Source organism: Anser brachyrhynchus (genome assembly GCF_964034855.1).
Source record: "Anser brachyrhynchus genome assembly, chromosome: 2".
Taxonomy (NCBI): Eukaryota; Metazoa; Chordata; class Aves; order Anseriformes; family Anatidae; genus Anser; species Anser brachyrhynchus.
The window spans coordinates 66103717-66127642 of record NC_137695.1 but is presented as its reverse complement, the minus strand read 5'-3'; the positions used below and the strand labels follow the sequence as shown (position 1 = coordinate 66127642).

At 41.8% G+C, this 23926-nt stretch overlaps 2 protein-coding genes across 19 annotated transcripts in view; one reads left to right on the top strand and one right to left on the bottom strand.

Moving 5' to 3' along the window:
- The window catches only part of LOC308189735 (CLIP-associating protein 1-like), a 107498-nt gene that overhangs the window by 72546 nt on the left and 11026 nt on the right, over positions 1 to 23926 (top strand). For 6 of the 18 annotated variants that reach the window (XR_013946553.1, XR_013946554.1, XR_013946555.1 and 3 more), the window contains exons 1-4: positions 11633 to 12267; positions 20460 to 20545; positions 23474 to 23513; positions 23712 to 23865. The gene's annotated coding sequence lies outside the window, so the exon portion shown is untranslated. Of the gene's footprint in view, positions 1 to 8151; positions 8470 to 8982; positions 9075 to 9393; positions 9501 to 9754; positions 10048 to 11221; positions 15123 to 15372; positions 15477 to 20459; positions 23514 to 23711; positions 23866 to 23926 lie in introns of those variants that run through there. The other 12 variants (XR_013946545.1, XR_013946547.1, XR_013946548.1 and 9 more) reach the window with 9 other exon arrangements.
- ADTRP (androgen dependent TFPI regulating protein) overlaps positions 11575 to 23926 on the bottom strand; it is a 33600-nt gene continuing 21248 nt past the window's right edge. Inside the window, exons 4-6 of the mRNA XM_080580150.1 lie at positions 22110 to 22225; positions 17702 to 17853; positions 11575 to 11637 (exon numbers count right to left, since the gene is read on the bottom strand). Of these exons, the coding sequence (XP_080436276.1) occupies positions 11594 to 11637; positions 17702 to 17853; positions 22110 to 22225 (312 nt within the window). The 3' untranslated portion in view covers positions 11575 to 11593. The remainder of the gene's footprint in view (positions 11638 to 17701; positions 17854 to 22109; positions 22226 to 23926) is intronic.

The window sequence follows — 23926 nt, the reverse complement described above, 5'->3', positions numbered from 1 at the left end:
AAATATGGGTGTTACTTACCACTGTGAGGCTATTTTGAATGTACTTTTTGTCTCTGTTAGCTGCCCAGTTTAGATATCCATCACTTTTATTAGTATTAAAGAGAGGGAGAGAATTAAAAAAGTAGGTATAATAAAGAGTGTTTTTTATTAAGAATAAAGAGTATTTTCTTTTAATTTCTGAACTGGCAAATTCCAAAAAGTCTCAATACTGCTTGATACCCACTACTCTAAAAGGATATTGCTGCTTATTTATGTTTGAGGAGGAAAAATTGACCTCATTATGGGTGAGTAGTTGCAAGCAAAGTTAGATTAAATCAAAACTAATCAATACTGTGATTAAAAACAAAACAAAACATTACCTGGGAAAACAAAACATATCCTAAAGGAGAGGAATATTAATTACTATTCTGTTTCTGATACAAGTTAGTTATTGCACGTTTTTTGAGGAATCCTAAGCCATTTGTTCCCCTTATTTTTTGACAAAGATAAAAAAAATTGTCTGTCTGCTCTGTCACACTTCTGATCTCTTAACAGAGAATTGCTTGTGTCTTTTTCCTTCATGTTTCTGGGGATTCCAAGAATAGCTGTCACTAAGGACTTGGCTTCATCTGTTCTGAGATGCTGATTGATCAGTAAAAGTCTGGTTTTGTCACATTATTTGTAACCCCTCAAAACCTTGAGGAGAAGGGTAAGTATTAGTTAAGCTGAATGTGGTTTTCTGTGGAGAAGACTTCCTGGTTGCATTCATGATGAAGAAGGTAACCACTCTGTTCCAGTCATGAAGTGTTTTGCTAACAACAGGTCTGTTACCATCTGTAGTGGCACATGAATAAACTTTGATTTAAAAGCGTTTTGAGAAAGGTAACACGGCTGGATTTGAGGGTAGCTAGCATCCTTTCATCTCAAGCTGAAGAGCTCAAGAAGAGCTAATAAACAACTTCTCTATATGGAGAAGCTGAAAATGAACAAACAAAAATGACAGGTGGAATATAAATGTAAAATGGGCTAATCAATGATGCAGTCCAAGTTATGTGAAATGTAAATAAGAAAACAGCCATATGGAGTGGAGTTTCAGGTAATAATCACTTTCTGTATATTAATCAGACAATCAGAAGAGGAAAGTTTTCTAAAATGGCAGGGATCAAAATTTTTATATAGGTTTCACATGGCTATTGATAATGCAACTAAGAACAGAATTTGTTCTACCATTTCAGTGTTCTGTGTGCAATTTTATTTCAAAATACTTGTTTATGTGCATGTGTGATTAAGCTGTTTGTTTCTTTGGAGGCTGGATGAGAGTAAAAAGGGGAAGAAACTCCAACTCCCTTTATCTCTCATTGTTTTGGCACAGAAAGAATTCTCAATCTATTATGGTACTTGAATCCACTGGGTAGGAGCAGCCTGGCTTGAGCTTGAACTCATGCAGCACAGCTGCAAGCAATATGCCTTCAGTTCAAATGGTGTCTCTTTGCTATAACATGATTTACTGACACACTGCTGCCAAGGCATGCCCCTGTCAAAATGTCAGTTCAGGTTGGTACAGAGAGAGAATTTTATTCAGCTGTCTGCATGATGCAGAGTTACTGATCACAGCAAAGCAACAATAAGCTGGTGGTAGGGTTTTGGAGGAAGACAGGGCAGGGGAGGAAGACAGGACAGGAGAGGAAGGTGTATGTGAATAACACACATATGGTGCTGTAATTGCAACAAAAGTACTGAGCTTGATTACTTGATAACTTCGGTTTTCATCTCTGTATGACCATGTGAACTTTGTGGCCAAAACTTTACTGAAACAATAGATTTAGGTGTATAACCTGTGCTAATTAAAACCATAATAATAGCATATGACTATGGGAATGCATAGTTGAGTGGAGGGTCAAAGTTAAAGCCTGGTACAGAGGAAACCTTTTTGCCTGCATTGATCCAAAGACCAGTAAAGACAAAGGGAGTGAAATGGGGGTCTTGTGCTGGGAGACCCAGATCCTTTTCTGTTAAGCCTGCAGTGCTCTGATCAGAACTTCCAGCTTTGTGTGCTTTGAAAGTAGCTCTTGGCTTATGATTTTCTATTTTAGGGTAACACAGTATGAGACCCTCTGTGGCATGGCCATCAAAAGTACTGTCAGGCAACCATTTTCCCCGTCTTCTGTTGTGCTGAGTTGCATTGAAAATTCAGTCTAGATGTGTTTTCACATGCCCCCACTCAGAAGCGGTGGATATGATGGAGTATCTGGGGTTTGTCTTTTCAAGTCTGTTTCCCTGGTTGTAATGTGATATTAAAGTCTTAATCTCATTTTCAGGCTTAGTTAATATTTTGGGGATATTTATATTTTCTCAAGTGAAAGAAACTTTATGCCAGGTCAGTGACTCCAGACATAAACTGACTTGATACCACTAACTTCAGATAGAGCTATGCTGACACACAGCTCAAGTTCCTACCCAAAGTACTTGCGGATCTATTCAAACAAAACATTGTTTAATATGCTCTTAGGGGGAAGATCAATCTGCTGAAACAGATCATGATCAGTATCCTCTGACATTGACTCATGCTTAAAGTTACAAGGAAGCCATGGCTCTGGGATGTCAAAAACTCTATTATTACATAGCAAACTATAAACCTTTCCCTGAATAGCTTTTCATTAGCTAGGATCGTTAATGTTTATAACATTGCCATGCCTGCATCAGAGCTGAAGTTTAGAACTGGAGAGTAAAGAGAAACAATGCTTCGTTGAAGTCCCGAGGGGAAGGAAGAGGGAATATGTCTCTTTGTAGAGAGTGGGTGATTGGCATCTGCTAGGGAGTCAAGTATGGGATGGAGAAGGAGGGAAAAAAAAAAAAGGTGAGAAGGTTTTCTGTTAACTCAAAATATTCTGTTTAAGACAGATGTGGAAAGGTTGACTTACAGGAGAGGAGCAAGGTGGTCCTAATGTTTCCAACTCCTACAAGGGATGAGAGGTTGCCCTGGAGGAGGAACTGAGAAGATCTTCAAAGGCAGAGCTTGGATTCAAATTTAAGTGCTCTCTTCAATACTTAGCTTTTAGAAATGCCTTCAAGAATGTGCACAGGGATAAGTTGGATGATATGGGTTAAAGTGGTGACAGTGACCTTTGGACACCAGCAGTCTTGTCAAGGAAGAAACTGTGAAGTTTCTCTTGCAGGAAAGCTGGGAGAATAGAACGAAGAACGACTAAATGGGGCAGCTGGAAGCAGATTGTCATACTAATTGGTGGTTATTCTGGGTTATATGTAACATTTTCTTAAGTTTTGAGGGCTAGTTAAAAGTATGGCAAAAGGAATTTTAGTAGGGTGTACTTTGGTACAAATATGAAGGGGAAAAGAAGGAGATATTTGAGAACAGGACAAAGCTGTTCCTGAATATAAGGCTCAAAAAAGGTAAAAACAGCAGTCATCTTTGGGGTGGCTTTGGCTGTCAATTCATGAGGCAAGGACCATTGGAATGTATTCTTGTGGAACTGGAGCATCATCTGAGATATCAGAGGCTTACTGGTAGTGAACCATTATTAAAGTGATCCCGTGGTTTAAAGAAAATCCTGCAAAGAAAGGGTTGCAAAGAGGGTATCTCACAGGCAAAAAACAAGGCCAGCTCTTGTGCAGGGGAATGCTGTGCAAAACCAATATATAGTGTGTGCAGAAATAAAGTTTGCATGCAAACATGGTGAGGCAAGCTGTGCTGTAAGAAAGCACAGTGCATTTCAGGCTTGAAAACCTGAAAGAAGAACAGAATCTTCCTAAAGTGCAGGCTGTAAGTGGCACCTACTGAATTTCTATCACAAGTAAGTGCAACCCAACTGAAGAACTGCATCCTTCCCATTATTTTCTCTTTCCTTCTGCATTTGCTGGAGGAGAAACACACTCTGGGTGCACAGATCAGCATCAGCTGGGTGAGCTCTTGTTCCTCAGAAAGCAGCATGCCAAGTGAGGACTCCAGCACATAACAACATGCTCGTGTCACTTTGGCACGACGGGAGCTGGCTGCTCTCCTTCCAAGCCCCACACGCCATCCTGTCCTCACACAGGAATACCCTAATCGGGGAAATATGTGCTGGCTGCTTAGTGGAGGGGTCAAATCCATTTGGATGAAATTCCAGGGCTGCAGCGATAACAATGGCAGGAAGCAGGGTCCTGGAGCTGGCCACAGTGTCTGCCTGCCCTCAGCGGCAGGGTGCTGCAAGATTTGGCCTCCCGTCTGCTGCTCCACACTGCCTGTGCTTGGAAAGCCTTGATTGTCCCCTGCACAACCAAGAGCTCACCGCCAGTGGGGCTAAAAGGCAGGAACCCCTCAGTTAATTGCAAACATGACTCTGTGACCAAACCACTTGTCCAAACCTGAATCACCTCTTCAACTTTTTGGGAATGGGGATTTTTATGTGTTTCATGTGATTGTGTGTTAGCAAGCAGGGAATTCCCCTTTTCTCAGTGGAAAATCCTCCTGCATGAATATCCCTGTAAGAGTGCATTGCAAGCATTGTAAACCTGGGTCTTGGAGATTTTTGGTCTGTGCTAGTAATTCACCAGTTTGAGGGAAATTACATTCTGCTAATTGCTCCTCAAAGCATATGAGGCAATACACAAACAAGAAACATTCCAAGCTTGTTACTTAGGTTTAATACGACATTTTAGTCTTTATTCCCTCAGCTACTGTTTTTTTTTTTTTCCCCCCTGCTTGACTGAAACTTCCCATTGGTTAAGGTAGGCGTGCAAAAGGATCAAACCCAGTGCAAGAGACCGCATCTGGCATTTCCTGGAGCAGTGCAGCAATGCAAGTGCTGTAGTCTGGGAGACGTTTGCCGATCTTGCTCTGACCCCGAGATGACAAGGAGGAGCTGGAGGGCTAGTCCAAGTTGAAAAGAACAGATGCATATTTTTCATTTCTAACATGCTATGCAGCATTCCCATTGCTCGATAGCAACTGCATGGGAAAGTTCTAGCTTATCAATTTGTTAAAAATGTCTTTCTCATCTGGGAATAGGAGACAGCACTCATATGCACAGATCGAGAATGTAGGAGTACTTTGTGAACGCTCTGGTAACTGGAAAGCTCCAAACCCCAGTAACTAAACAAAACAAACCCAAAACTCCTAAAAGGTATCGCCACAGCCATTAGATGGAAATGCATTTTTTTCTGTCAGTGTAATGACCAGTTCAATCTCATTTCCATTGCAACTGTTTTTTTTTGTTTGTTTTGCCCAGCTGATGACAGCAGTGCATTTGTGGAACAATGTCCTGCACATTTCCTCCAGGTCATTTCCTTTTCTTCTGCTCTGGAAGGAGCTTACACTTTGTCACATTGGCTGGTTGGACCTGAACCCACGTGCGTGTTTCTCCAGACGTATGGATGTTGGTCCCCCAAGGAGGAACTTGCTGCACCCGTGGGTTCAGTGGAACATACTTTTGTGCTGAGTATACACATGTTCCCCTAGGGACCGGTCTTTGGGGGAGACAACTAAATGGCACAGACTTTGCCTACAGACTGGGCTTTAAATGTTGTGATATTTTTCTCCCTTATAAGGTATTTTCACATTTAAAGAGAGAGCAGAGCTGAGTGTCTCTTGCAGTCTGGTCATTCTGGCCACTTGGGGCCTGACATTTTTTCCCTTAATTTTTGTTTTTTTTTAGTGTTTCTCTGCTATTCTTCTGTGACCTTCTAACACTGCACATCATTTATCAAATACCCAGTAATGGCTGAACAGAGGCCTATTATAGCAAGCATGTGCAGCATTTTGTCAGCAATAAACATACTGTGGTTAGTAAATATGGTGTAATTGGAGAGCATTACATGGAAATCAGCGTCAGGGTTTGCCAGAAACTCAAACTACAATTTAAAAATAAAAAATAAAAATAGCTCTCATCTGAGAGAGTTGAAGTGATTTCTTCTAGCCCATTTTGGTTTTCCTATACTTATGATTCTGAACTTAGGTCAAAGTTCATGTCTCTGTTTATGTCGGAGTCTAGAACTGAGACTTTGGATGACTGAGTCTGATGACAAGAAGTAGAAATACAGATGAAGACTTTGAAAGTCAAATTTTCGCACCATGAACTGTGGATTTGTCTTTTCTTTCATGGTGTTCTTCGTCAATGAGATAAATGTGTTCCTGATGGCAGGTAGATTGATACTCTAAACACTATCATCTTTATTTTTTATCCAGAAATGTACAGAAAATGTGCAGAAAACAATATGAAGTTCCCTTGGTTGACCAAGATGCCTCAGCCATCGTCTGTACTATTGACAGCAAAAAAACTAAGCTGATCCTTCATGGGTATTTTTTGCAGTACAGGTAGGAAATAAGTTCAGTTACCAGTTACTAAGGAAGAGATTTAGAACAACACCCCTTCCACCCCCACCCCTCACTTTTTTTTTCTTTTCCTGTATGCTTTTCTGTGAAGTTTTGAATTCAATATGGACCTCTTACAAGCCAGAGGCTATGTGTATATAGCTACATGTCTGTGATGCCAGTGATGTCCAGATATTTTGCCTTCAAGTAACTTTTCCCTAGCCAGGCCTGGTAGCCTTTTTATAGTTCCTCACAGTCATTCAAATTTGTGTCTTGAGAACCAACACTGGCAAAGTCATAGTAAAAGTTGAAGAATGGGAGAGAAAAGCTAAAGGAGAAAAGTACCTCAGCTTTCTGTATATTTTCTTCTCTTTGCAATTCCTTTTCTCTTTAAAATCAGAGCCATGTAAAAGCAACATTTAAGGTGCAAGTGTGTAACTACCATGCTCAAGATTAATACACAATTCTCACAAATCTGCACACTAGCAGAGCACCTAAATACTTGTGTTCTGCTTTCACCTATGCAATAACATAAAAGCAGCTGCTTAACTTAAAACTCTTCACTAACTTTATACCAAAAGTCTTCCTGAAAATGTTTCTATCCTCTTTCATCCCCTTCATCCCCTACTAACTACTTTGTTATTTGTACTCCACCTAGTTCCACTGTTTCTACATGCTTTTCAAGTTGTTCTGGTCGTCCTTGGTTTATTTGTGTTGTTCACCATCCCCAGTCAACTCTGGAAATAAGTACTTTTGCAAGAACAACAGTGGGAACGCAGTTGCACATCATATTATTTTTGGCTAGCTACTTCAGGAACGACAGCTATTGTTTGGCAGCTTGCAACAAGGAGGATGCTTTAGTGATGTTGCAGTTAGAGCCTGGGTGCTGTTCCTCCCAAGGCTGAGATCCATTTTATGGTATGTGCAATTCGAGGTCAAAATTATTTGGCAACATCTGTTGTATATATTTGAGACTGTGCATAAAAATAATGCCCTCTATTAGTTGTTTCTTTCCTCTTGGGTGTTGTTACATGATAGAATCATTAAGGTTGGAAAAGACCTTCATGATCATCTGGTCTGACCATCACCCTACTACTCGTGTTACCCACTAACCATGGGTTAGCACCATGTCCCACCTTTCCATGAACACCCCCAGGGACGGTGACTCCACTGCTTCCCTGGGCAACCTGTTCCAATGCCTGACTACTCTTTCTGAGGAGAAATGTTTCCTGATTTCTACCCTAAACCTCCCCTGGAACAACTTGAGGCTATTTCCCCCTTGTCCTGTCGCTAGTTATCTGCGAGAAGAGGCTCACCCCCAGCTCCCCAGAACTTCCTTTCAGGTAGTTGCAGAGAGCAATATGGTCTCTTCCCGAGCCTCCTCTTCTCCAGACTAAAGAACCCCAGTTCCCTCAGCCACTCCTCACAAGACTTGTGTTCCAGGCCCTTCACCCGCTTCATAGCCCTTCTCTGGACATGTTCCAGGGCCTCCATGTCCTTCCCATACTGAGGGACCCAAAACTCAGCGCTCAAGATGCGGCCTCACCAGAGCAGAGCACGGGGACGATCACCTCCCTGGTTGCTTGTGTTCACTAAAAAGACCCACTTTGTATTTGTTATCCCTGTGATTTTGACTTAATAGCATGCTGCTGTGTGCGAGATGATGCACAGTGGGGCAAAACGTGTTTTTTTTGTGCGGGGCTGGGGACAGTTTAGGTGTACAGACACATGGTGTGTGTGGTGCATCCAGGCGACACCTCCTGCAGGGAGATATGACGCTGCTTGTGACGTCGAAGCGGTGAACAGCCCCCCCCCCCCGATGACGTCACGACCCACAGCAACAGCCGGGCTCTGTACGTGACGTTATGGCGATATGATGACGTTAGAGGAGCCCATCCGAGGCCCGGCTGGCCCTTCAGAGACGCGGCCCCGCCGGGACTGCACCGCAGGGCGGCCACAAGGTGGCGCCGCGGCGCCTCAGAGCCGCGGGGCCGGGCACCCCCTGCCCCTCCGCCCGCATAGGCTCCCGGGAGCCGGGAAATGCCCCCCAAAATGTCCCGGTGTTGGCAGCCGACACGAAGTGAGGGTGACGGGTCAGGGTCCCCTTTGCTGGGAAGGGGGCAGGTGAAGAAAGGTGGCTCCCGGTGCTCGGCAAGGCGCAGCTGTAGGCTGGGCAGCCGGTAAGGGCTTCCTCTGGGGCGGGCAGACAATCAGCGCGGATGGATGCTGACAAAAAGGGTTGCGATCCCATCCGTATATGAACATGACCGCTTTATTCCGATGGTTATCGAATACCTTGCCTGGGAAATGGGTCTTTGTTTGGCTCTCAGGGTTGACTGAAAGCCTTCTCTTCCCAATACCCCTGAGAGTTGCTGGTTAATTTTGTGGCACAAATTATTTAATTATGTGCTCTGCCAAGTGAATGCAAGGTCTCCAATTGAATTTTATCCTCACTGGGCAACTATTTTAGATGCTTTGGTACAACATAAATGCATATTTCCTGCATGCCAGATCCTGGCCCCGTATCCATCAAAGTAAATCTTCAGCAACTTCCACTGAAGGCTTGGAACAGCCCTAAGTTATGTTTTTGAGGTCAGATTGTGAACCTTAAACCCTGGCAGAGACCCAGACCAAGAAATCTGTGTGGGAAATTGGGGAGGGAATAAATTAGCACTTGTCTATGCTTTTTGCAGGAGTAAACTGTTACAAAGGTGTGCACTGGAGTGAAAGCTCCTCAACATGGTGGATATTGGTTTCTAGATGTTTCTGCTGAAAATAACTCTGGGTGAGTGTATGGGGTTAGTCCATATTTGCTGGAGCTGGTCTGTCACATACAACAATCAGTTTTCCTCTATCTGTCCCACCCTAACAAACAAACAAAACAGACAAAGAAACAATTTTATAAAAAGAAAGTCCAGCAGTATGTTATATATTTTGTGTGTGTATGTTTTTGTTGTTTGATTTTTTTCTCTCTGGTGAATTTAAACCTTCATTTTCTCTCTCTGCCAAACAAAAGTGGCAGGTCTAAGGAGTATTAGGTAATTGTGGTTGTCATACTGCACATTGTACTGAGGAAAAAATTAATTGCTGTGTTTTCGCCCAAGGGTTTGAGCAGCAGTCCTTTCATTTGGCTGGGAGCATGTAATTTTCTTCCCGTTCTAGACTGTGTACAGTGGAGCAGCATGAAAGGATTCCTATACAGCTGCACTGTGTGAGTGGGCAGGCATCTCATTCAGTAATAACTTCTAATTTATACAGCCGTGAAAATCTGCTGCTATAAATAAACAGTTCTGACTGACTTTGCATGCTTACTCAAAACAAAATGAGAAAGAGATTGGAAGAGAAATCTAGTGTAAATGTTATAAAGGCCAGATCCTTACTTGGCGTACATCAGTAAAGCCTTTTTGAAATCATGGGGTAAATATTTGTTTGCGATCAACAATATATGCTTTCTTCCTTGCATAGTTTCATGTGTGTAAGAGAAAGGAGCAAAGCAACCTGAGATACCAGCACTTGTGTTTTGGAGACGAGCATTCCTGAACTCCTTCTAGAAGCACATAACTCAGACCCAGCATAACCCTTCTCCGGCAGCATGCAGAACGTAACAGAGCAAAGCCTTCCATGAGTCCTCTCCAAAGCAAGAAGCAGTCCTCCTCACTATTCTGCAGTCCATCAAGAAAGTCTTCAGCCTCAGATGCCACAGTTAATCACAGCACAAAAAAGAGCTCAGGTCTGCCCTTCAACTCCTCTGGCTGAAGGTACGGGGAAAGAACCAGCCCCTTTGTTTTGAGCTTCTGGACCAAAACCAGGGCTTTGTTTTGAGCTTCTGACATTTAAAAAGCTTGCACTAGACTATCAGTGCAAAAATAATAACCATAATAAAATACGACCATATAAGGAATCTCCTGAACTTTCTCCTCTTCCCTAATTCATTTCATGGTTTTCATCTGTCTGCCTCTCTGAAATATTTCCTCTGACCAGCATCTTTCAGCTGCATCCTTTCCATGCTCGCCTTCAACTTCAACAGAAAATCTGGGTGTAATTATCTGTATTCCCCTTGCAAAGTTAGCTGGAGTGAGTTACCTAAATAAAATGAGAACTGCTGAATGTGTATGTCTCACAGTTAACTTACTTTGCAGGTTAGTCCTAGTGTGTCAAGTACAGACTAGAACTTTATCAGGTGCTTAAACAGGTGAGGAGAACAATCTTATGTACACACAATTTTTTTTATTGCTCACAGGCAGCTTAAAATGTGTTTCATTTTTGCTAAGCTACAGCAGCATTAAAAAGATGAAAATAACACCCCAGTGAACTGAATACACAGTAGCTCTAAGCTATGGGTTTTGGCAATGAAGATAGAGTTTAGACACGAAAGTACTGCAACTAGTTTCAAATCCTCATTTAAATGCAATGCTAATCTTAAATATAAAAAGAGATCATTCTTTTTCACTTTGAACATTAAAGAACGCTTCCACTACTGTCAGTTTTGCCTGTTTATTGGAGTTTACAAAGTACATCTCCAGTGTTTTAGATGTTAACAAGATGTTGGGGCTAATAACAGAAATCAACTATATTGAACAAGATTAGTAAACATGTGAATGGAGTGTAATTATATGGCAGGCAGCTTTATGTTAAACAGTGCTTTAAATTAACATGCTTTCTGTCAAAGCAATCATACAGTCGGTATAATTATGTTACTTTTGCTGCAAAATTAACTGAAAAAAGTGTTGCATTCAGATTTCCTACTGAAATGGAGGGGAGATATTATGCACATTAGTATTCCAGAATGTTTCTCATTAGAAGAATTTGGCTTCATGGTGAACTTTCTGAGCAGACATTCCAAATTGCAGTCCTTATTAGCACAATTTGTTATCTATCTAGCCTGGAAGTCACAGCAGTGTTAAAATTATCCCTCCTCTTATTTTTTTTCAGACCTGATTAAGGGCAATCCAAACAAGATCTGGCTAGCACTTACAGGTCCCTCACAGAGCGGTGCCAAGCTTGTGAGGGAGTTTGTTTACCAGTGACAAGTTTTAACCATGGACACATCCTCATGTATGTTGTGCAAGAGACGTGAAATGTGTGTAAACAGATTAACACCATTTTCTGATTCATAGCGGTTGTGGATTTATCATGTAAGAGGCAAACATTTCATATTTTCCACCAATTTTCCATACATCTGATGACAAAATGGCTTCACCAGAAGCTGCAGTGCATTGGAGAAAGGATTTATCACAGCTGCATTTATTTTCCTCTACTTCATGGCTTCAGCATTCACGGAGAGATTGGCTTGAAAAGGAGCATTCACTTGCCTTTCTGCTTGTAGTCCAATATTACTATTGAATCTCCTGTTCCGAGGCAGAGGAGAACAGACTGTTAAAAAAAAAAAAAAAAAAAAAACGCACAATACGGAGTCCTTTTATAGATCAAACATGCTGCTGGGCAGAGGATGCGAACCTGTCCCCAGCCTGTCAGCAGCCCTGGGGAACTGAACCTGCCTGAGATTAGGAGAAAGGCAGGCTGGACCAGCTGCTAGTGCCTAAAGTGCTGCAAAAGTCAAATGAGCCTGGGATATCCCTGACAAGTGAAGGATTACTCAGTTTCTGGAGGAATGACTTGCAATCTACCACAGACCACATCCATTGAGAATAATGGTGCTTTGCTAGCAGAAAAAGTATCTGCCACCAAGCAAACCTAGTTTGGTGCAAGAATACATGAAAAGAAAGAAAGCTCGTCTGAAAATGCAGCAGATACTAAACCCTGCAGCTAGTATGTCTGGAGCTCACATAGCTGGCCAGGATGGCACAGGACTTACTGACAGCCACGGCTTTCTGAGTCAGAGATCAGATGTGCTGCCATGGGGCACCAAGCGTGGAAAATAACCCAGTATGTTTGGGAACCCATATCATCTGAAACTGTTTCAGCCTTTCTTCTTCCCTGTTGATGACCATTTACTCACAGGGAACCCTCTTTCAAAGGTGCTTTCCTTGTCTGTAGAGCTCAGAGACTCTGAAGCACAGTAAATGCTGTATTTTATTTATCTCCAGCCTGCATTGCATATGGCAATTGAGCTGATACGTAACAAAGTCCCAGCATTTCTTCCCTCCTAAATGATCCTGTATTTTATGCTGACCTGTATTTTATGCTGTATTTTATGCTGAAAGATGGGGGGGGAGCAACACACAAGAGTAGCCTATTGGGTCAGAGACAGTGTATTAGCAAGCACCTGTTAATGTCGGGCCCCTACTGATGAAAATGTAAGCCATGGGTAGCCACAGCTTCCGCCAATGTGTCCCCCTCCCTCCAGTGGATCATCAGATAAACTTGTCAGCATAGCTAGGGCATGCAACAGATGGTGCAGGTTTCCTTTAAATAGCTGGACTCCTGTGCCAGGGGGGTAATCTGCAGCCCAGGGGAGTGACAAATATGAAGGATATAAATATGCCATCACAAGATTGTGGCACAACAAGGATGAATGGATGAGGCAAAAGTAAGTATTTGTATGTGGTTTGCAAACTCTGGGCTGTTAAATCCTCTTAAACTTGAATTCCATTCGTCACTGGCAATATAGTGATAGTGTAGACAAAAACATTATTAGTTTGATGAAAGAAATGAATACACCCTGGACTGTTATACTCTGTTTTTAAAGGCAAGATATAACAAATAAAGACGTATTCCATTAAGGAAGCTCTGTTTAAAAAATCCATGCTGGACTTTAAAGAAGTAAGAGGACTGTAATAATGAAGGGTGGATTCTGTGTCTAAATTGATAATTACCTGCGGAACACGAGCTTTTTAATGTTCATACAAAACCTGCTGTTCTTAAGCCTGTGCTAACACACCAGTAGAATAACTTCTTACCCCACGCAGCTACCCTTTGCATCCCCTCATTGCCACTTGGGTTTCTGCAAGCTCAACTCAGTAGCTGCTGGGAAAATGAGAGCATCAAGAATTTGATCGTATTATGATTACTTTATTTTGCACGGACCCATCTGCCATTATACAGGTTGGGTTTCCCAATAGCTGGCCACTTAGTGTTAAGGGAGCTTGGTTTCACAAGCACAAAAGTACAAAAATAAAACCCAGGGAAAACAACCAGCTGGTAAAACACATTATGTGGTTCTGTAAAATGCATTTCACACAAAAGTACTTCAAAAAGAAGAGGGAAAATATGTTCAAGAAAAGATTGTCCTCTAACTTCAGTTCAGCCTTGAGTGAATACATTTCAGCTTAGTCTTTCCAAGACATTCAAGAGCTCCTAGAAGATCTGGAAGAGCACATCCATCCATGCCCTGAGCATGAGAAATGTTTTACATTTAGGTAAACACTTATTAACACTTTAGGTTTCCTCTTTTTCCTGAGAGCAACTGTTCTTGCTGCACATGCAAACCTCGTTGTACTGCCTTATCCACTGCAATACACCAGATTGCCTCCCCTACTTTAGAAATATTTTTAGTACTAGCTTTGCCCTGTCCTTGGTGTTTCTCAGCCAGCTGCTGCCCAAAGCTTTCCCTTGCAGAGAAAAGTGATCCCCAAGGGTTGGGGTTGGCTGCTGGGACTGCTGGAGCTGCTGCCCCTGATCTGACAGCCAGCCTTCCCTTCTGCCCTGGGGTTCTCACCCAAAGGACAATTTGGGAAGACGTCCTTGGGGATGAGCATTTTCTCTGGATCTGGCAGAGACCTTGTGGGTGTAAAACCTTGCAAGTGATTTGCATGGTGTCCCTCAGCAGGCATTTAAATTACTTGCAGAGTGGGAAGCTGTTGCTAGTTGCTCACCTATTGCTCACATTACCCTGCATTTCAAAATATTGAAATGAAGCAGCTGCTGAATATTTTATCAGGTCTGCTAGACAAAAGGCAAATTAATCCCCTGCAGCTTCAAACACTGGTGCCAGAGAAGAAACCTCATATGAAATTTTGCTCTGTCTGATTTGGAGAACTTTGATCTGAATGTCTCCCGTGGATCTGTTTGTGTCACCAGGAGCAAAACCTGAGGTAAAACTGCTTTGCTTTGCTTTGCCTTGCTTTTGAGGGTTACAGCTTTGCTGGTCAAAGTAATGTGAGATCAGTTGCCTGTGTGAAGTTTTCTACCCGTGGGGAACAAGAGAAGCTATCACACGGTACATCTTTGGTACTCAGGCCCTGCAGCCAAATTCTTGGCTGAGGTAAATTTATGGCAGCGAAAGAATCAGCCCATTGTTTCCAATTAACCTCTTTGGAATTTGTGTATTGCTCAACATTGTCTAGTACTCTAGAAACTCTGGGATTTAAAACAAACAAACAAACAAAAAGTCATTACATGGTACTATTTTCTGTGCCTCTCAGCCTGTGCAGCTGGGTTGCCTTAGTTACCACGAATCCAACTGTGCAAGTGGAGGGAAAGGCGAATGAGAAATAATACATTTTTAAAACCTCTAATACTATATGAAACAGTTAGCCTATAAATAATAAAACAAATATAGGGTCTGGCATCTTTTGGCTGTTCTGAAAAGGAAAAACAAGGTTATGTTATTAAACTGGATTTTCTGCTTTCAGAAATGATACTGCATCTTTTTGGTGGTGCACAGGACATAGCTTTAAAAATTCCTTGCTCAAAGCTGGAAGCTGCCATCCATGGACTCTGCAATAATTTGGAGCTAAATATACCTTTATGGGTGAAAAAAAAAAAAAAAAAAAACCATTTGTAGCTGGTGCTCTTTGTTTCAGCAGAAGTGGTAGTGGCCTGAGGCTACAAAGGAACATGGAGGAGAGTCCTTACAGAGCACAGCACTGTGGGACAAGCTCCATTTGCAGCCTACTATCCTCCACAGAATACAAGTCCACCAGGAAATCAGGTTTGATGCTCTTGCAGAGCTATTTATTAATCGCTTCTTGCCTCCTCGAATAAACACAGCTTATCTCAGTTGCTGTGGGCACAATCTCAGCCAGTTTTATTCCCTTAAGTGGGAAGGAAAGAAAAAGAAGTAGCTGCCCCGAGCCTTTCCCTTTGGGGCAAAGGGTGGTCACAACAGCCCAGATGAGCTTTGTCCTTTCCCACCACATATATATATATATATTTTTCTCATGTGTGTGTTTTTTCCACAGGGTTATTTTAACTGTATTATCTTTCCCACTGGGATGGGAAGTTGAGGTGGGAATGAGTAGAATGAAAAAAAGTGTATGGAGGCATTTTTGCTGCAAGAAGAAAGGTATGTTGGAATTGCATCTTCATTCTATTTGCAGCTGTTTTTACTCTGGCAATGCTGAGCAGAAGATTTGTCTCAGTCATATATATATTAAGACTTTGGCACACTGTCATTTGGAATGGCTTCCCTCTGGCTGTGTTTCAACACTATTGGGATCTTGTTATCAATACCAGCTTAAGGAAGTGCTGCTTTTCTCCTGGGTGGGCACAGCTGGAAAATGGATCAGGAAAATGATCTGAGTTAAAAACAACCCCTACCTGCAAGAAACAGGCATTTATGGTGGAATAGGAAAGAGTGGGGAGTGGTGGGCAGGAACTCATTGAGATGTTATTGCTCCCAAAGCTCCCAAGTTATCAAACTGCAGGCTCAGATACCATGGAGTGGCCAGATATTGGGGTGCAGCTTGCCGCTTTCTGTATTGGTGTACAGCAAACCTAGGGAATGCCATCGATCCTGGAGGTAAAGAGCTGAGGATGCATTTAAAGCAACGAGAAAAATACAAGTATGCATGGAGAGACAGACCCACCACACACAGAGGGCCTCCTTGGGTTGTGAGAGCACATCAGACATCGACAGAGGATATCATGTATGCTCTGCTCATATATATTCTCTGACGTTACACTAATACTATCACAACTGGGAGTGCTTTTCAGCCTTTCTGTGTGCACAGAAAAGAAAGTTGTGTGTTTGCTCCAGTTTCCTAGAAATCTCTTGAATTATCATCTTTCTTACATGAATATATTTACCTACTCAATTGCTCAAAATGCATCTATTTTTTTACAATTGATTTGATCTCTGCTTGGCACAACTTTTAGCCCAGTCAATTAACACCTTAGGAATCAAATTATTTTTATTTTTATTATCTTCAACGGTTGTACCAGGCATGCTCGAGACTTGAAATTACTAATACTTACTCACTGATGAAGAAAATCTGATACTTAAATGATGTGAGTCCTGATATCTCATATAAGACCTACACTGTGGTGGTGGCTTAGTTTTTGATTAAATAGAAAGGGTAAAAATTACTGGTAGTAGTAGTTGTTATTTATGTGATGCCTCTTAAATCAGAGCTAGTGCAGAATGCTTGCAGATCTGTTTTCAGTTACCAGCATTCTTCATCACATATCATATTTACGCAAGAACAGAATTTGGCCAAAATTTCCAAACATGGGCATGTAGACCGAGTGTCTTATTTGCAAAGGTATGAACCACTGAAGTTATTCAGCACATTTGAAAGTCAATCTGCTGCTTTTAGGTAGCTGAGTATGGATAGTGAGAGACTAGCAACAGACACTCTACTTTGGCTTGACAGGCATGTGAGACTTCACAAAATGGATCAGGCATCAGATGTTCCCTGAGAACAGAGGGAGGTTGTCTTGTTTACTTTCAGAGGTGTTTCTGCAGGGCTTTTTCTTTCATCAGAAATCTAGTTTAAGAAATTGCAAATGTTCACACATTTGTCCTAAATAAAATACACACGTTTTCCTGACAGAAACACTTTCATCCTCAAAAACTTAATCTTGCATGAAAAAGAAGAGAGGCAACCAGAAGGGAAAATAATAATAACAATAAAGTCCCACACTTCATCAGTTCTCTTTCCTCTTCCAACTGTCATCCTTCTAAACTACCTATTTTTTCTGACTGCCCACTTGTCCAAATAGCCTGACTCATTTTCTTTAATTCATTACTGATTGTACCACTACTGAAGCCAAAGGGAGATGTTCTCAACAGTCTGTTAAAACTTTCCAAAGTGCTGCTTTACCCACAGAGCCACTGCAGTGCTTTCACTTGGATAGGCTAATGCCTTCCTATAAATTGTTAGTAAACCATTCCCATCTAACATCACATGTTAGTTTTCTGAAAAACACCATGTGATGCAGGTGTAAGAGTTTTAGCCAGCGGTGTTTTGCTTCTCTGGACCATTGTTTGGGAACAAATTCAAAATCCAGTGATTATGCTGCTGTGAGGTGCTTCTCAAGCCATATTAGAGAAAAGTGGCTCACGCGTTTGTTTAGTAGGGTTGGGAATCTTTCTCTGGTTAGTTTTGTTTGTTAGTTACTACTCAGAACCAGGCAATCTCAATCACCCAAATGCCACCTCCACCCCCAGCGTGCATGGGTCCTCCTCCTCTTCTCCCCACCTGCCCCAGTAATCACAGGAATTCATTGTAGATAATTTTTTTTTTCTTTTTCATACATATAGATGTGAAAAACAAAATTTGGACTGACCCCATATCATACGGTTGAGAAATTCTCCAAAGTTGTAGAAACAGACGATGATGGCAAGGTTACTGATGAAAAAGGCTCCTAGCCCAGCTGGGCTGAAGGAAGCAAAGAGAGGGTATACCCACTCTCCCGTTACAAAATAGATCCACAGGACCCTAAACAATGAGAGAAATGACCTTTGGTTAGGACCATTCGGTTAGAAGAACCACTTGTTGATTTCTAACTGCTAAAGGGCTGAGTTATCAAAACAATCTTAATGCAGAGAAAATTAGTTCAGCTGTTGATACATCTCCTCGGCATTTGGGCTATTTGCTGTGAAGCACACTTGAATTGCTGCTAAATTAGATGGGTTTCAGTGCAGCTTGAAATGCACACAATGCTCTGCCATAACCCTGGTGGCATTGGCTGTTACAGCAGTAAAATAACAGTAAAATAGTAAAATACTCGGAAATACAGGTGTGCATTTCTCTATGCTAAGCGAGGCTTATTCAAATAAGCTCTCATATATGTGCTTCCTCTTCAGTTACTGCAGCTTGTCAGTCCCAATCGAGATCTTGAGGGTCTATGGTGACAAAAGTGTGTTTTCTCACTGTCTCTATCCTGCTGCTGTTGAACACTCTTTGGAGAAGTGGGAAGAAATGGCGAAGGAGTCAACAGGGCAAGAATAATTCTCTTTTCTCTTGATCCAAAATTAGGAGAGGACAAACAAGTGGGTGGGAAAGAGATGTACCTGCTTTGCTCTTTTGTTCCAGAGCCATTTACAAGGTGTCATTTGGAAGATGGAAAGAAAGAAGAGGATGAGGATGAATATGTTTGCTTTATAGGGCTTCTTTTCTTCTACTTAGGCCCTTTCTTTGTGCCTATTTCTTCTCTCCAAAGGAGTCTTTTAGTAGCTGCCAGTTCACTGACATTAATTTCATTATTTACACCTTTTAAGAGTGGCTGGTGGCAAGTGTCTCAATTTAAGAACATAAAAATGGTGTCTAAATATAAACCATAGAAAATTCTATTTCTGTAGATTAAATTATATATATTTGTGTTGAGTACATAAAGAATATTAAAAATATGGCTGGTTTCCAGTGATCGCTACAAGGCTGTGTTTCTAGTATAGGGCAACACTTTCTTAAAAAGATCTTTTGGGTCAAAAAAGTCCTAAAAGGTTTAATTCTTGATTGGAAAACACACCAGTGGAGTTTGACTTACTTGCCACCCCCATTGTGTGCCTGGGATGGGAATACAACGCCACTCTCTCTGAAGACACCCTGCCTGCCACCTTGCCAGGAGTGTTATGCCTCAAAGTGAAGTGTCCAACTGGCTGACCCACCAGAGTGAAAACGTTTCACCAAAATGAGACACTGGGGAGTGCTAAGGAAAAAAAATAAATAAATAAAAATAAAAAAACACACAGCTGAAAGGATAGCTTCTCATTTCTGCCAGTAAAGAAGGAAGGGGTAGGGCATAAAAGTGGCTGGGTTTTACCTTGGCTCTGAAGAGAGAGATGTTAATCCCCAGCTAAGGGGTAGATTGGAGAGTTGGAGGGGATTAGTGGCAGAGCTGTCTGGGCTGAGCATGAAAATGTGAGGTGTAGAGACTAATTTTCCTGATTCAAGAGAGGTTCTCTCACCAAAAAAATAGGGCTGCAAAACAATAATAAAAAGAAAAAAGCCTGTGCAAAGGCCAGGAGGAAGCTGAGCAGAAATACCAAAGACCAGGTGCAGATATCAGCAAGTGTTCTTCACCTTGTGGGGTTGCTATTTTCTTAATGTGTCTCTCACAGTAAACCAGAGAGTGACAAATGTCTTTGTATAATGAGGAACTAGATTATCTTGGTCTAGTCTGGACAGCTGGAGTGCCTGATAGGAAGAACCTCAACTGGTAAATTTGAACTTAAAAAAATCACTTGACTGTTCAGAAGCACTAAAGCACTTTCAGCTTTCTGATCTGCTGGAAGCTGCGTGTAGCCATGATTTTATATTGGGACATATCTTCAGATTCTTGAGTTTACTTATTTTGACCACAGAATGACTGACAGTTTTTGTTTGTTTGTTTGTTTGTTTGTTTTGCTAAGGATTTCATAAAATGCACCCCACAACTTGCAAATGCATATTGCTTTTCCTTGTGGGTAATCACCTATTAAACATACAATTTGGATTCAGAGGCTTATTATTCTGAACATTTTGTTTCTCCACATTTCTATTTTTTACCAAGATTTTACAGCAATAAGTTATTATACAATGTCCAGAATTATGGAGAAAATAGATTGAAATAACAGCCTGGGTATAACCAAAGTTATTAAAGTGTTGTAGGACTGAGGGACAGCATATAGATACCAAGGGAAGGTGATATGCTAATGGGAGCTCCACCTTTGCTGGAGGGAAGAAAAAAAAATCCCTGAGGAATTATTAAATGGGAAGATCTAAAAAGGAGAAGAAAACATATTGGCCACATATGAGTTCTCGCTCAGAGGTAGGCACCTGGTGCAAGGAGTCAACTACTGCATGATTTCCCACTGCCTGGCAGGGAACTGGCAGTTCTCAGCCCACCGATAGCAGGGAGGAGACAGTGTGATGACAACGGTGACAGCTCAAGATGAGGCTTTTAGAGAGGACTCTGCATTGCTTGTGAAGCATAAGGCACCCACATGGGGCTATTTATTCAGCAGGTTGCAAGACCAAGAATAAAATTTCTACACGTGTTAAGATTTTGGTGTGCAGACTGAAAACCTTTTCTATTAGTGGAAATCTTTTGTCTCTGGTTGCAGGGAAAAGGAAGGCAGATGGGAGATTCTTCAATACCTCAGGAGGAGAGAAAGCAACAGCACTGAAATCCTAAGGAGCTTTTATCCAGGTACTGGGGTCCTGGGACACGGGACAAGCACTATAAGGAACCCAGGACGCCTGCAGCACCATGCAACATCAATTCAAAGATACTGCGATGACTCAAATGTGGAGGATGATCAACATCTGATCGTATGGGTTCCACCTGTGCTTGCCTGCACCACTAACTTTTCCTGGCTGGAAATCTGGGGCAGGAGGGGATTGTCTTGTGAGCATGGCATGCTAGCAATTTGCTTTTGCATCCATGTGTGACCCGCAAGGCCAAGGCAGGACTTTCACTGGGGAGCCAGGAAGGTTGGTAGTCCTGTGGATAATTCAAGCTTACACCGAGATGTCTGGCAGGATTGACTGAAAAGAACCTAGGGGGACAACACGTGTCTCTGACAATTGTTATCGTATTAGGCTGTGGCCTGGATTAGGATAAATGGCTCCAAACTTGGTTACATAATGTAGTGCTAAAGTCCATTGCTTCCAAAGCTACTCTCACAGGTTTTAAATTGCAAGAGTGTTTCATCTGTGACGCTTATTGTCTGTTCCAGTTTGTCATTCAGTGCAATGAAGATGCTTTCTAGCTAAATGATGGGCAGAAATGGGAAGGTTGGATCCCCACATAGTTCCAGCTGCTTCTCAGAAAGATTTGTGTGAGGAGAAATCCCTTCTCTACTGACCAGTTATTCTGTGTCCTTCACCCTAGGCCCCAGGTGCTTCCTAAGCTCTGGAAACTGTCTGATAGCACAGCATACCCTGAAACTACACAGATCCACTCCAGAGCTGAGTCTCCAAGTCGTTGGAAACATTGGCAGCTTCCTGTAGTTAGATGGGATGGGCCATTCTTCTGGACCCCGGCACTAGGGCATGGATGCTATGAGCAGGAATGGATGCAAGCCTAGCTCCAGGGCTGTATGACACATAAAGGAGGTGGATGGAGAGCTATGGACAGAGCAGAGGCCCTGTTAGATGTAGTTTAACAGGTTGGAGATAAGTTGGTTCATGTCACTGGGAACATAAGATTTTTCCACTGATGGAGTGGGAGGTGGTAGTGGGACAGATGCCTCCTTGGTACCCGTCAGTTTGCACCTGGTTTTGAGTATCACTTTCTAACTCAAGTTTCTAAATCTAGTCGTGTCCCTGCCAAATACCAAACTGAGTGACTGCTATTCCTCCTCTGCTCCCATGACTCCCAGACCTTTGAGATTTGGTGGTTTTGCAGTAGGCAAGACAACAAGCAGGGGTAAATTTGGTGCTACTGGTAGAGATGAAAGGAGAACTCCAGCCCAGCAGAAATAACTCAAAGTGCCCTGCAGTTTACGGCAGTTTAGCTGCCTTTCTAAAGAGACCCCAGAAGAGCAGGAGATACAAAGTGTGGTCTCAGGACCTGTACTGAGTTTGAAGAAACCTGCTCTGCCTGTGTCTGGGAATAGTTTTCATGGATCTCACCTGTTTTTAAATGACTTACCCACAGACCAGACTATTGTCTACCATGTGTGAGAGGGAACTTAGTCTAAGTACAGAGTTTGGCCTTGTTTTCAAAGCAGATTACTCAAAGAAAATGTTTTAACGTATGTAATTCTTACCAAATGATATAAAGAAAAGCAGTACATCCTAATAGGATCACTCCCTTCTTCTTTGCTGGGTAGTGATGTGGTGTGGCAAGGATTTCCAGGAGAGCAACTGGCAATATTGCCGTGTGCTGAGGAGAAAAGAGAGTCTGTCACAGACTGGTCACGATGCCTCATGCTCATTCATTGCTGCTCACAAAGCTCAAGAGCCAGCATGTGGGCAAAGGGGTGTTTAACAATACTGAGTGTAATTGCATACATATACACTTACTTCATTTTTCATAGCAAAGAAGTACCCCTACAGTAACGAGCACTGAAATTTTCTTGTTAGTATGCTGTAAAAGGTATTGTAATGAGGTCCACCCATAGAAAGATCTGTGTTATTTTGTAATAGGTGATCTTTCCTTTACATTTAATAATGCAATAAAGCTTTTGGTAACTCCCATTAGAGTACAAAGAATGTTGAAGTCCATTGTTATGTGCGTTTGAGGATGACAGAAGTCTTGTTCTTGAACTCATTAAGCAATTGCTGAATTGCCTTCATGTTTTCTTTAGGTCATTACTGTATTTTATATGTTATCATTTACTCTATTGCAAATATAGTGTTGTTCTGCTCTTTGTAAACTGAAGAATGTGGTGATAAAGGACAGAGAACTTAAGTTAGCTGTAATTCAAGATGATTAAGGATCCTCAAGAAGCTTAACCAAGAGTCAGTAAAGAGTCAGCTTGCTGGAGGACCTGTTTTGTTTTGTTTTGTTTTCTTTTGTCAGAGTTTGAATTGTATTAAATAGCATCAGCGTCAAGGCCCTTTATGAAGGTAACTTGGAGCAAGGAGGATTTTTGACAGAAACACTGAATGTTTTGTGGCTGGGGAGCTGCCTCCAGGAGGATGCTCCTCACCTGTACACCCATGGAGAGGATGGGGCACAGCACAACTCCTTATGGGCTTGGATGTCAAATGAGCAAAGTGGGGCTCTTGATATGCTAATGCCTCACCTTGTCGGCTGATTTGTGGCAACTTCAGAAAATAATTTGTCAGGATGAAATTTCCCTGCTAAAACCTTGTAAATTTCACTGTGCAAACAAACAATAGTTATAAATCTCAATACCTAGGACAGATGGAGTAAACAATGTTGGGAAACAACACAGAAAAAAACAGTCAATGAGGTACAATGAGAGGAAACTATTGCAGAGGTTGTTGATTTTCAATTAAAATGCTCATAATTAAGCAAATGTTTTCATGGGTAGATGATAGGGGGAAGGGAACAGGACAGCAGAAAAAGATACATAGGCTTTAAAAAAACACACAAACAAACATGAAACTAATGATTTTTTGTTTCTCCCTTAAAAACCCAACCTGCTGTGTGTATGATATGAAGTTTCCTCTTGTCTAAAGGGAATGGTTCTACTACCTTCAAGGTATATATTTGTCAGAAACTGTGCTGAGTATGTGATATGGTAGCATGGTGTCAAAGTTTTATTGCTGTGTATTTATAGTATGAGATGCCAAAAATACACATGAAATTCTTTACATGTACATCAGTCTTTAAATGCATACATGAAAACATATTTCTAAACATTTTTATTTCTAAACGTTCTTATTTCTATTTCTTTAAGAGGTGGGCATCAGTCTTTTCTGTCACTGCCAAGCAACAGCTTACTGGAAGCTGTACGTCCTCCCCCAACACACTCCCAAGAGTTGTTTTTCGTGCGTGGCTGTCCCATTACCAAAACGCTTCCATCTCGGTTATCATTTCTCAGAGAAAAGAAGGTATTTATTTCACGTTCCCGTTTCTATCACTTACTGCCACTGAAATTTTTTTTCTGTTCTG